The 13210-nt window shown below is 41.5% G+C and overlaps 1 protein-coding gene across 1 annotated transcript; it reads left to right on the top strand.

Annotated features, from left to right (window-relative positions):
* Positions 1 to 1728: 1728 nt before the first annotated feature.
* apip (APAF1 interacting protein) lies at positions 1729 to 12733 on the top strand. Its single transcript, XM_077564652.1, has 8 exons — positions 1729 to 1829; positions 2816 to 2884; positions 3961 to 4061; positions 6903 to 6951; positions 7305 to 7422; positions 7645 to 7780; positions 11737 to 11904; positions 11996 to 12733. Exons 2-8 carry the CDS (start codon positions 2819 to 2821, stop codon positions 12093 to 12095), a joined length of 738 nt encoding a protein of 245 aa, XP_077420778.1. The 5' UTR covers positions 1729 to 1829; positions 2816 to 2818; the 3' UTR covers positions 12096 to 12733.
* The last annotated feature ends 477 nt before the right edge of the window (positions 12734 to 13210 follow it).

The raw sequence follows: 13210 nt of genomic DNA, 5'->3' as shown, positions 1-13210 counted from the left end.
TACCTAGTCTAATTGGTCTTAAACCGCGAGTGTAGGTTACTAAATCAAGCAATAACATTTTAGTTTGCATACATCAGGATTATAATTGCAATTTTAAATGGTGAAACCGGACAGAAAAGCATGTTAGGCTGTTTTATCAGACAAGCACTTGGGAGGCGGGGCCAATATTACATGCATCCAAACACATTGCTAATACAATACAACAATGTGGCCAAATGGAGAGGGCTCAAATAAAATTATGTTCTGATACGCAATACAAGAAACAACACATATTTCTCATCACTTATTTCCTTTTTGCCACCCTCATTAAGGGAAACTTTTACCGGAGAAGAAGTGATTTTAAAGACATGGTGTGATTTTGTTCCTCAGGCATTGTGTATAAGGTGAGTAAGTGGTGTGAGTTAACGGTGACTGATGCGCATCATAGGCGTGCAGCCTTGGGCCATTAGCTGTAATCAACAACTGGCCAAGTTTATTTGAATTACGCAACATGTGTGGGTGAGCACTTGTCCAGTCTTGCAATCCAACAAAGCTTCACTGTTACACAGAAAGGTGAAATATATCAAGGAGAACACCGTCACAATAACATGAAAAAGTCAAAAGTATTAATTGAGCAAATTCTATCCATCTATCTATCTATCTATCTATCTATCTATCTATCTATCTATCTATCTATCTATCTATCTATCTATCTATCTATCTATCTATCCGTTCGTCCGTCCGTCCGTCCGTCCGTCCATCCAGCCATCCATCCATCCATCCATCCATCCATCCATGACTAAGATGCAGGGCAGCCACAGAACACCTGCTGTTTGTTTTAACAGTACCAGTGTTTTTGTTGCACACACAACACAGGCACAATCAAGGATATTCTTTTATTAAAAAATTATAAAGAAACACAATCAACATGGAAGTAACTTGAAATTGATGAGACTAGAATTTGCTAAATGACAAGTCACAATTCTTCTGGGACAATGTTCTTGAAAAACACACAATGATCATGTTTTTCTTTCTTGAACAAAAGGGTATCAGCTATTTTGCCTGTGCCATGTACACAAAGAAAAGAACACTTTGCCTTCTGTGAAACGAACAGCAGGCTCAGCTGGAATGGAATACGTACAATACGCATACAATTTGTTTTTAGCACTCTGGCAGCTGTCAAAATTATATTTATAAAGTAAAATACTTTTGTATACAGCCCTTTCACTGTGAGTGGATAGAGGTAAAATAAATGAAGTTTGTTATATCTTCCAAACTAACAGACCCAAAGCCACCTTCATTAATTTTAAAAATCATATTTAAAATATTTAAAGCTAATAATAACAAATAATGTAAATAAGTTTAAACTTCTTCTTCTTTTCCTTTCGGCTTTTCCCTTCAGGGGTCGCCACGGCGAATCAGTTGCCTCCATCTAACCCTGTCCTCTGCATCATCTGCTCTCACACCAACTTCCTTCATGTCCTCTTTAACTCCATCCATAAACCTCCTCTTTGGTATTCATCTAGAGTCTAGACCTTCTGTCTGGCATTTGGAAACTGCATCCTTCTGCCAATGTACTCACTATGTAAACAAGTTTAAACTAAAACATAAAAATCATCATTTGGTACAACGAGTTCCACATAACACCTAATTTTGATTAATAAAATGTATCCCATTTCAAAATAAAAGCACATGAGCACAATTTAACACTGACCTGCAGAGAGCAGCACTGCGCCATTAGGAATCCAAGACTGCCGGAAACACACAAGAAGAAGCGGATCAACGCATGCGCGTCTTGACGTATTCTTGTTTTTATTTTTTTCCTTTCCAATTTGAGTGACTCTAAACTGGTAAGTGTTGTGAAGGAAATGAAACGAGTCGGTGACGCTAAGGTGCGGCTATTTTTACTCCGTAATTATGACCACGAGCAGTTACCTTACGTCATCAAGTTACCAAAACCTACACACTTAACACAAAGGCAGGCTTCGTGTTAAAAAATGTTGGCCTGGCTGCGCGCCTGTCGGCTGGAATGTTGCACGTATTTTCACAGATGTTCTCACTGACTTGTCATTTAATGAAACCCCAGAGCTCTATACTAAAGTGATAACATCTTTTCGGCACACTGTAGTGGACTTCCTTCTTTTAAAAGTATTTCAAAAGGCTTCACAGACGTGGGAGAACCTAATTATCTGGAGAAAACACCCAAGCAAGGCAGTGTGGGGACATGCAAACGCCACTTAACAAAATATCTGAGCAGAGATTTCAACCCTGAGCCTCAGATCTGCGCTTTTTTGTTTTGTATTAATATAAGCGAGCAGATGCATACTTTTTCATTTGAAGATGTACACTATTGTACTAAACCAGGGGTGGGCACACTTGGTCCTCGAGGGCCAGAGTCCTGCAGATTTGGGATGTTTCCCTTCTGATATATGATCAGCTCATCAGCAAGCTCTGTATAAGCTTGGCAACGATCATGTTGATTGGAATCAGCTGCGTTGCAATAGGGAAACCTCCAAACCCTGCAAGACGCCGGCCTTTGAGGACAGAGTTCGCCCACCACTGTACTAAACAAACAAATGTGATCACAAAAAAACGAGGCAAGGTTATGCCACTGCTCTATAATTAAAAAAATATTCAACTTATCAATGTGATCAAATCTTTCAGCAGATCTCGGTCATTGATGATCGTATCAGAATTGGCCGCATAAAACTCTGACTGGAACTCCCCAAATTTGAATGTTGAAATGACAGTGGTTCCCATTTTAAAATGTCAAATGTTTTTATTGTTGAATCGTGTGGAACCTTCACTGAATCTAAATGTGAATGTTTTCCCACAGGAAATGTCATCTTTGTGTGGAACCAACAATTGCGACCAAGATGCAGTTCAAGACTCAGCAGAAAAAGAGGTAAATACCATTTGACAGAAAAAAAAACAAGGAATGAGACAAGCAGTAAATAGGGGGCACATAATGAAAAGTATGAATCATTTCTTTCTTCCCTTTCATTGTAAAAAGGACAAAAGTTTGACAAAAGACACTTTTATTGTGACCTAACCCTCTAAATGTTTTGTAGGAGACAAAAATCAATGCTGCTATGTAGGAACATTTTCTAAAACATGGTCTCTTCGTAATTTGTTATAAACTGTCCTTAAATATTCTTTTAGTGTGTCACACTGTGATTATAAAAGTGACTTGGGTTACAGGATGGAGTAACCATTTTCTCAGCTTCTACTATTACTCTACTAAGATTATGGTAATCATGGTAAATTTATGATTACTTTATGTCAGATGCAAGTATTGAAAATGCAAAAACATTAAAAACAATGTACTCATAAAAAAAGATTGTGTACAAGTATTAGTCAAGACTACAAAAATAATTATTTTTCATAAATCAACAAACTAATCAGTTATATTTTATTCTCTCTTTTTAAAATGAAAAATACATTTGATTGATGAAAGTTGTGCTACTACTGTATATTGGTTGGCAGCCCATCACAGATGATTAACACAATTTAGTTTCTTAAGTTAGATGAACATGCACATTTTTGAAAAGTGAGAGGAAGCTGGAGTACCAAGGAGGACATGTAAACTTCAAACAGGAAGGGCCGAACCGTGATTTGAAGCATGCACCTCAAAATTGTGAGGCAGATATGCTAATTCCTTTGTGCTGCCAGCTTGCCTATTGTTAATGCCAAATAGTTTGTATGATAAGTTACAGTTATTTGAGAGCAGCTGGACTGTTACTGGGAGATGTAAACAAACTAAGCCCCCCCACATCTAATCCGTCTTTCTTGGTTCGACAAAACCAAATGAAAAATGTATTTACTATTGTGCGTTATGGTTCATTCCTGTTAATTGCCCACTTAAAGTTGTAAGTTTAACAGGTTGCTGATTTAAACAACAAACAAATATGATCATTAAGTTGAGCATTGGCTCACAAATGTTGAGTTACCATTTAAAGATTGGGTTTGTTTGTCTTGTAGGACAAGGACCATCCTCGTGTTCTTATTCCCGAGCTCTGCCGGCTCTTCTACCAGCTGGGATGGGTTACTGGGACGGGCGGCGGAATGAGTTTGAGAAGAGGGTTTGTATGTAACCAGCTTGTGTTGATAAAGTGCCATTGGGAGGGCCGCATACAACCACATACTAACCAGATGTATTTTTTTTAATGCCATTAGAAACTGCAACAAAAATCAACAAATACATATAATGTGCTTTTTCTTTTCCATTGCAAAGGGCTCTCATAACTAAAATTTACCACTCAAGGATGACACAAAAAAAATCATTAAACGCAAAGATTTATTTGTGCATCCCCCCCCCCCACAAACATAAATTCGCTGATTTATAAAAAAATATATATTATTCATGTACTATTTTTGTCCTGCATGTCATTTTATGGCAGTGTAAGAAACTGTGCAAGTGCTATGTCTGCCATCTAGTGGTGAATGGTGATATTACAACTTAAAACTATACAGTGGAACCCCACTCTTCGCAGCGGATAGGGACTGGGCTGGCCTTTGAATAGCGAAAATCTGCGGATGATTGATGTGTAGGCCAAACTTATACTGTCCTCACGGCACACCCTATACAGTATATCGCGCTCTCCTAATCTTAAGGTAAAGTAAAGTAATAGTTATCATATAAAACACTGAACATAATAATTATTTCCCGTCATTTCAGACAAAGGAAGGGAAATGCTTTCAACAAAAAGCAACTCAATTCAAGTTACTTCTCTAATGTGCATTTTTCCACAAGTGTTTGTTCCCCAGTAGTCTGATTCATAAAAAATAAAACAAATCACAAATTTATGACAATTGTGTCTGTCATGGGTCAGAACAGTGATAGCAAATGTACATGTGCCAGGGTACTTTGTGGTTCATGCCTCCACCATCTACATACTAGAGCCTTTCTTTCTGTACAAAGCAGAGGTAATTACAGCTCTCAGGAAATGAACCACTTTTACCATAAAACCCATTATTATTGTTCAGTATTGTACTACCTTGATAAAAAATATTTTTTCCCCTCTTTTTTTTTTTGATGTCTTTACAACTCCTGTGTTGTTGTGTTTTTGCAGAGTGTTTTATTTAATCAAAGCTCTAAATTCATATTGTCCCTCTTCCTTATTATACTCTGCATAGTTTTGTTGTAATGGCAAAAACACATTAACTAATGTTTTTTGTTTTGTTGTTTAAAAAGGAAAATGAGTAAAGGAAATACAATTTTACTAACACATTTTAATGGTGGTTGTAGCTAACAATGTATAGCAAAAACTGTAATACCAAAATGCCACATTAAACAGTCATTGAACTGCATTGCACAATTCCACTGTATTCGCTTAGAACAATACAAAAGTAAAAAAATAAAAAAGTGATGCAATGACTTGGATAAGGATTGCATTAGTATCAACCATTGTATCAGGTGTACCGTTCATACTGGCCACCCAAGCTCTATTTTCTCAACTCACATCACAACAAGCAGCAGTTTGGCAGATAGTAAATACTAATTGCAAAAAAACGAAAAGAGGCTTCAAGCTGTTTAATGACTCACCTGGTTTAAGTAAATTGTTAAACTAAACATAAAACCAAGTGAATTACACAGTGTTTATTTAAAACAGTCACATAGCCTTGCTTTAGTAAAGTCTGCTTAGCTTGATGCTAACAAACAATGCAAAACAGTGTAGGCTGGCTGACATCAGTGTAGCAGTGTTGTAACCCTTTAACAAATGAATATTTAAACACAAATAGTGGACACATAGACAGATAATATACTCAAAGGCATATATTCTTGATTTTCTGGGAAGTACGATTACTGTTACTGCAGCTTACTGAACAGTTGTGAACCATGTCATCCTTATGTCTGTATTATACTGACACACAAGAAGGAGCTGCACAATCAACATGAATTAATACTGATGCACAAACGGTTAATTTTTTTACATTCGATATAATTATATTATTACTACTGTATATTTTTAACCACATTTCACTCCGTAGTATAAGTCCAACAAGTCAGAAAATGCATCATGAAAAATAATAAGAAAAAAACATATATAAGTCGCTCTGGAGTAGAAGTAGCATTTTTGGGGGGAGATTTCTACATTACCACCACCTTCTATAGCACTTAAGAAGTGAGCTGGCGGCAACGTACTAAAAGTATTTGTCAACCGCCAAAAGAAGTAGTCATGTCACCTAATGTGTGCTGTATCGCTAAAAAGAAACATTTTCCCATAGTTAGAAGCAAAATGTTCAATCCAACCGAAACTTGTTTGCTGTCAACACAATTAGGGAACAGGGATTTTGGGTGCGAGTCTGAGCTCTATTGTTTATAGTTTCATTTTTTTGTCAAATACATTTCTCCCCAAAATGTGGCTTACAACATTTTTTTCCTTCTTCATAAGGAATTATTTTTCTCTTATAGTCAAAAAATGCAATAAAAGGTGCTATTTTTCTTAGTAAAAAACAAAAACTTGTGGCGGTGGGTGTGGTGGGGGTTGTTGGAGCAGATTAATGACATATCTACTCATTTCATTGGAGAAAGATGATTTGAGTTACAAGCAGGGTCACACAATGAATTAAACTCATATCTCAAGGTACCTCTATTATCGCGCTGAGCCACATTGGCTGTGTGAACGTGCACATTGGACACGGCGGTGTCACACTTCGGTGAGTTTTGTCTGAAAGGGACAGTCGAATAAATCCCTGCTCAACTATTAATGCCGCTGATGGACCAATTTAACAGAAAGCCCGTGTGAGTGCCTAGTTTTTCACACGACATGAAACACATTTTAAAGCAAGGAGAACAGGAGCTAATGTGTGTGAGGGTTTCAGGTTTGACACCCACTGCGGCGCAAACACCCTAAAATGTTGAATGTGCATTGTATTTTCTTCAATATTAACATGTAGCATGTTTGTTCTGTAACTTTTAGGAAGCACATCTACATTGCGCCTTCAGGGGTCCAGAAAGAGAGAATACAGGTCAGTAATGATAATAGTGTAATACAGTGATTTGCGAAACTATTCACCCCCTTGGCTGTTTTTTAAAAATTTAATTCTTAATGTTATTTGATGGCGCTGCACAAAATAGTCTGTCAGGAGTCCTCAAACTTTTTACACCAAGTGCTACCAAAAATAATAAAAAATACCACCTTGGTGACAACATTAAAATACAGTAGCCTACTATAGGTACGCCTTGGTGTGCAGACAGACATATGAACTCCACAGAAATGCGCAGTGAATATCATCGGATTTCATTAATAAAGAAGTCAACAGCGTGCATCGAACCCTCTGAATCATTGTCGATTATAGTGCATGTGTGTGTGTTTACACAGCCAGAAGACATGTTTGTGTGTGATGTGGAGGAGAAAGACATCAGCTGTCCGCCTGCCTGGAAGAAGTTAAAGAAGAGTCAATGCACCCCACTCTTTATGAACGCGTATACAATGAGAGGTGAAATTGTTTCATCCATACAGTGATAACAATTGACAAACAACTGAGCCAAATATTAAGTAGATGTCTAGAGTGATGTGATTTAAGGAGTAAGCAACCGCATGTATTGGGATTTCTGTGCGACGGGTAGGCAACTTTATTTATAGTTATTAGCGTTACCTGCATTAAGTTCTAGCATCCTTTATCATAGAAAAAACTCAAACTTTTATTTTTTTTATGCAGGGGCACAAGCAGTTATCCATACGCACTCCAAATCTGCTGTCATAACCACCCTGCTGTATCCTGGAAAAGAGTTCAGAATAACACACCAGGAGATGATTAAGGGGATCCGTAAAGGCACCACCGGCACCAACTATCGGTATGGATTCAAGCAGTAATCAAACAGTTGGGCTGCAGCAGTTCTGAATCATTTCTTAGTGATGTGTGAGCTTGTACTGCCATGTTACAGGATAAGTACAAATTAAAGTACAGTAAGACTGATGATGGCATTACAACATGTCTTGACACGATATCTTATATAAAGTCTTTTGCAACCTTTTAGAAATTCTTGAACTTTTTGTATTCAGGTCAGCATGCCTCACCTACAATTGTTGCTGTTGACAAACCATGAATAATGTATAAAGGTGGGTCCATGTGACTAGTTAAGTCATCACTCATAAAGGGACATTTTCCAGGAAGAATTGGACCAAGAGTTATTTCCAGTGATTTAGTTACCTTATTTATTACTTCAGCATCATCATTGAGAAGGATTTGGTGTAGTTCTACGCCATTGCAAAGCACTTTTCCTTTCATTTTTATTTCATATAACCAAGAAAGGTACCATTAAGTTACAATAACTTCTCACAGGGAGTCCTGGCCAAGACAAGCGGAAGGTAATTGCACAACAGACATGTGACAAAACAGAGCCACACGCAAACAACTATACAATACTACAACTGACTTACTCCACACAGTAGAGCAGTAAATATAATGCAAGCATGAAATACATAAAAGAATAATAATTATAATAAAAATCCTGGAGGCGGGGCTTATTGGCGAGTGCCTGGTGCCCGGGCCTACACCCATGGGGCCCGGCCTGGCTCAGCCCGGAGAGGAAACGTGGGTCCCCCTTCCCATGGGCTCACGACCGGCGGGAGGAGTCAAAGGGGTCGGGTGCGTAGTGGGATGGGCGGCAGCCAAGGGCGGGGACCTTGGCGAACCGATCCCCGGCTACAGACGCTGGCTCTTGGAACATGGAATGTCACCTCTCTGGTGGGGAAGGAGCCTGAGCTGGTGTGTGAGGCTGAAAAGTTCTGACTAGACATAGTCGGACTAGCCTCTACACACAGCTTGGGCTCTGGTACCAGTCCTCTCGAGAGGGGTTGGACTCTCTTCCACTCTGGAGTTGCCCATGATGAAAGGCGCAGAGCAGGTGTGGGCATACTTATTGCCCCCCGGCTTGGCGTCTGTACGTTGGGGTTCACCCCGTTCTGCTGGGGGACTTCAACGCTCACGTGGGCAATGACAGTGAGACCTGGAGGGGCGTGATTGGGATTAACGGCCCCCCTCCCGATCAGAACCCGAATGGTGTTTTGTTATTGGATTTATATGCTCATCACGGATTGTCCATAACAAACACCATGTTCATAGGGGTGTCCATATGTACATTGGCACCAGGACACCCTAAGCCGCAGTTCGATGATCGACTTTGTAGTCGTGTCATCGGATTTGCGGCCGCATGTTTTGGACACTCTGGTAAAGAGAGAGGCGGAGCTGTCAACTGATCACCACCTGGTGGTGCGTTGGCTCCGATGGTGGGGGAAGATGCCGCTCAGACCTGGCAGATCCAAACGTATTTTGAGGGTTTTCTGGGAACGTCTGGCGGAATCCCCTGTCAGAAAGAGTGTCAACGCCCATCTCCGGCAGAACTTCTCCCTTGTACCGGGGGAGGCGGGGAACATTGAGTCCGAATGGGCCATGTTCCGCGCCTCCATTGTCAAGGCGGCCGATTGGAGCTGTGGTCATAAGGTGGTCGGTACCTGTCGCAGCGACAATCATCGACTCCGCTGGTGGACACCAGCGGTAAGGGATGCCGTCAAGCTGAAGAAGGAGTCCAATCGGGCCTTTTTGGCCTGTGGGACTCCGGAGGCAAGCAAAACGCAGCTTCGGTGGTTGTTCAGGCAAAAACTCAGACATGGGAGGAGTTCGATGAGGCCATGGAAAACGACTTCCGGACGGCTTTGAGGAAATTCTGGTCCACCATCCGGCGTTTTAGGCGGGGAAAGCAGTGCACCATCAACACTGTGTATAGTGGAGATGGGGTGCTGTTGACTTCGACTTGGGACGTCGTGAGTCTTCAAAGTTCTCCTCAATTCCACCGACACGTCTTCTTTTGAGGAAGCAGAGTCTGGGGACTCTGAGGTGGGCACTCCTGTCTCGGGATTCAAAGTCACTGAGGTGGTTGGAAAGCTCCTCGGTGGCAGGGCCCCGGGGGTGGATGAGATAAGCCCGGAGTTCCTAAAGGTTCTGGATGTTGTGGGGCTGTTGTGGTTGACACACCTCTACAACGTCGCATGGACATCGGGGACAGTGCCTCTGGATTGGCACACCGGGGTGGTGGGCTCCCTTTTTAAGAAGGGGGACCAGAGGGTGTGTTCCAACTATCACACTCCTCAGCCTCTCTGGTAAGGTCTATTCAGGGGTGCTGGAGAGGAGGGTCCGTCGGGAAGTCGAATCTCGGATTCAGGAGGAGCAGTGTGGTTTTCGTCCCGGCCGTGTTACAGTGGACCAGCTCTCTTCACCCTCTGCAGGGTCCTCAAGGGTGCGTGGGAGTTCGCCCAACCAGTCTACATGTGTTTTATGGATTTGGAGAAGGCGTTCGACCGGGTTCCTCGAGGAGTCCTGTGGGGGGTGCTTCTGAGCCCCTTGATACGGGCTGTGCGGTCCCTGTACGACCGATGTCAGAGCTTGGTTCGCATTGCCGGCAGTAATTCGGATTATTTTTCCAGTGAGGGTTGGACTCCGCCAAGGCTGCCCTTTGTCACTGATTCTCTTCATAACTTTTATGGACAGAATTTCTAGGCACAGCCTAGGCGTTGAGAGGGTTTGATGGCCTCAGCATTACATCTCTGCTTTCTGCAGATGACGTGGTGCTGTTGGCTTCATCAAGCCGTGACCTCCAACTCTCACTGGAGTGGTTCGCAGCCAAGTGTGAAGCGGTTGGAATGAAGATCAGCACCTCTAAATCCGAGACCATTGTCCTCAGTCGGAAATGGGTGGCGTGCTCTCTCCGGGTTAGGGATGAGATCCTTCCCCAAGTGGAGGAGTTCAAGTATCTTGGGGTCTTGTTCACGAGTGAAGGCAGCATGGAGCGGGAGATCGACAGGCGGATCGGTGCTGCGTCTGCAGTGATGCAGACTCTGTATCGGTCCGTTGTGGTGAAGAAGGTTCCTCCCCTTACTTATGGTCACGAGCTGTGGGTCATGATGAAAGAACAAGATCCCGGATACAAGCGGCCAAAATTAGTTTCCTCCGCAGGTTGTCCGGGCTCTCCCTTATAGATAGGGTGAGAAGCTCGGTCATCCGGGAGGGACTCAGGGTCGAGCCGCCACTCCTCCGCGTTGAGGAGCCAGCTGAGGTGGCTCGGGCATCTGGTTCGGATGCCTCCCTGGAGAGGTGTTCCGGGAATGTCCCATCAGCGGGAGGCCCCGGGGATGACCCAGGACATGCTGGAGAGACTATGTCTCTCGGCTGGCCCAGGAACACCTTGGGATCCCGCCGGAAAAGCTGGTTGAAGTGGCTGGGGAGAGAAAGTCTGGGCATCCCTCCTAAAGCTGCTGCCCCGCAATCCGACCTCAGATAAGCAGGAGAAGATGGATGGATAATAATAATTATAATAATAATAATGGGTATCAGGTTAAAAACAGTTACATTTTTCCGTCATGGTTGATTTAATTTTTATAGTACTGAGTTTATTTTAGACAGTAGGATTTTACAATGTAAATGATGATGATGGAGGGTGTCGCTATTGAAACATTGAATTTTTCTCTGTGATGTGGACTCTGGGGGTTAAAACATTGCCGTTACTTAACAGCCTTTGAAATACCTGATCCACCTTTCTTAAAAAATGCAAAAAAACTAATTTAAAGATACTTTTGTTCAATAAAGTTCTCAGCAGGTCTCAAGTATCCAATGCACAATACACAACCATTGTGGTGGTTATCTATTCAATTGCCTGTGTGACAGCACCATGTAAAGCCTTGAGGCATAGTTGAGTGTGGTTGAGATTGTCAAGAGGACTGATTGAGAGGTGAAATGTCTTGTTTTTTACTGCAGCTATGATGATACTCTGGTCGTGCCTATTATCGAGAATACACCAGAAGAGAAAGACTTAAAAGATCGTATGGCTCGGGCCATGGACGAGTACCCCGACTCGTGTGCTGTCCTCGTCCGCAGGCACGGGGTGTACGTGTGGGGCGAGTCATGGGAAAAAGCCAAGACAATGTGAGTACTTTTCTTTCCAAAAGTAGAACTGAATTTCTCAAGGAATATTTCAACAAATGTTAAAATAACGTTTGTTGCTTCACATTTGTAGGTGTGAATGCTATGACTACTTGTTTGACATCGCTGTTCAGATGAAACATTGTGGACTGGATCCTTCAGCTGTTCCAGTCGAAGAGAAGGGAATAGTTTGAAATTTATCGCACCTTGTGAAGAGACGCTTGTTCAAGCAAGGTCAGGAAAGTTCAATCAGAGCGCAGATTTTAATCATTTTGCTTTCATGCCAGCCCTCCACAATTCTGACAGTGATTGCAGATTCAGAGTTGAAGGCCTCTCTCATATCCTGAAAGGCCTTGAGACTACGGTTCCAACCTTTGTGGGAGAAATCTTTATCATTTGAAGACATTTAACATTTTCTATGCATATTTTTACTGTTTATGAATCTACTTATAGTATATAGATGCCACATAACTGTGTTAATGAATAACACTTTTCACTCCCTTCCAGCTGGTGAGATAGGAATGCACATGGGAGGCAAGTTCTCATGGTGATAACACTGTGGGTCTGAGGGAGTCTAGGTCGCATGGTAGTACCTGTCTAATCATATATTTCCGGCTTTGGACGGAACTGGAGTAAACATGTCAGTAAATCACTTGTCTGTCTATTATAATTACTAACCCTTTGTCCAGCCTCAGAGGAGGAGTATGCTTTTTTCATCTATAAAGCGACTGTGTGTTTTCATATTGACACACTCGAGGCTTAACATCACCTTTGAATGTAAGCATGTCTTGTGTCTTTTAGGAGCTCCTAAAATAAATCTTTTGCAAAAGAAGCTTCTTCATCAGATCTCATTTTTCAATTATTTCGAACACGCAAAGATTACATTTAATATAGTAATCAAATAATACCTTCACATTAAAATACCTTTCCGTTAATCTGCAATTGTGATTTTGTACCTTTACTTAAACCAACAAAAAATGGGTACGCTTGCTTCCGCTAGATTTGGTTTAAAAGTAATTTCTTCTACACATATACAGTACAAGTAAAAACAAAAATTAAACGCCTGCAGAACGTGTTCTAAATCAATTTAATACTAAATGTTGTATGTAAAATTGAACAAATATCATTTGACACCAATTTATTTAAAGACTGATTAACACTATATGCATAATAAAGATGCAACACTAATACTGGCTTTTCTCTCAGTTGCACACTTGCAGGTGAGTGGCTGTTGTGGTAGCATCACACAGGGCTAGTATACACTTGCACAGCATGCTTCTAATCCTCTGCACACTGCATAAATGTTTTG

The sequence above is a fragment of the Vanacampus margaritifer genome, chromosome 4 (assembly GCF_051991255.1).
Source record: "Vanacampus margaritifer isolate UIUO_Vmar chromosome 4, RoL_Vmar_1.0, whole genome shotgun sequence".
In the NCBI taxonomy this organism is placed as follows: Eukaryota; Metazoa; Chordata; class Actinopteri; order Syngnathiformes; family Syngnathidae; genus Vanacampus; species Vanacampus margaritifer.
The sequence above is the reverse complement of the archived record's forward strand: the minus strand, read 5'-3'. Positions and strand labels throughout refer to the sequence as shown.

Coding starts and splice junctions, on each gene's coding strand:
- apip (XM_077564652.1), top strand. CDS start 2,819: ATGTCATCTTTGTGTGGAACCAACAATTGCGACCAAGATGCAGTTCAA. Junction 2,885..3,960: donor AAGACTCAGCAGAAAAAGAG/GTAAATACCATT, acceptor TTTGTCTTGTAG/GACAAGGACCATCCTCGTGT. Junction 6,952..7,304: donor TCCAGAAAGAGAGAATACAG/GTCAGTAATGAT, acceptor GTGTTTACACAG/CCAGAAGACATGTTTGTGTG.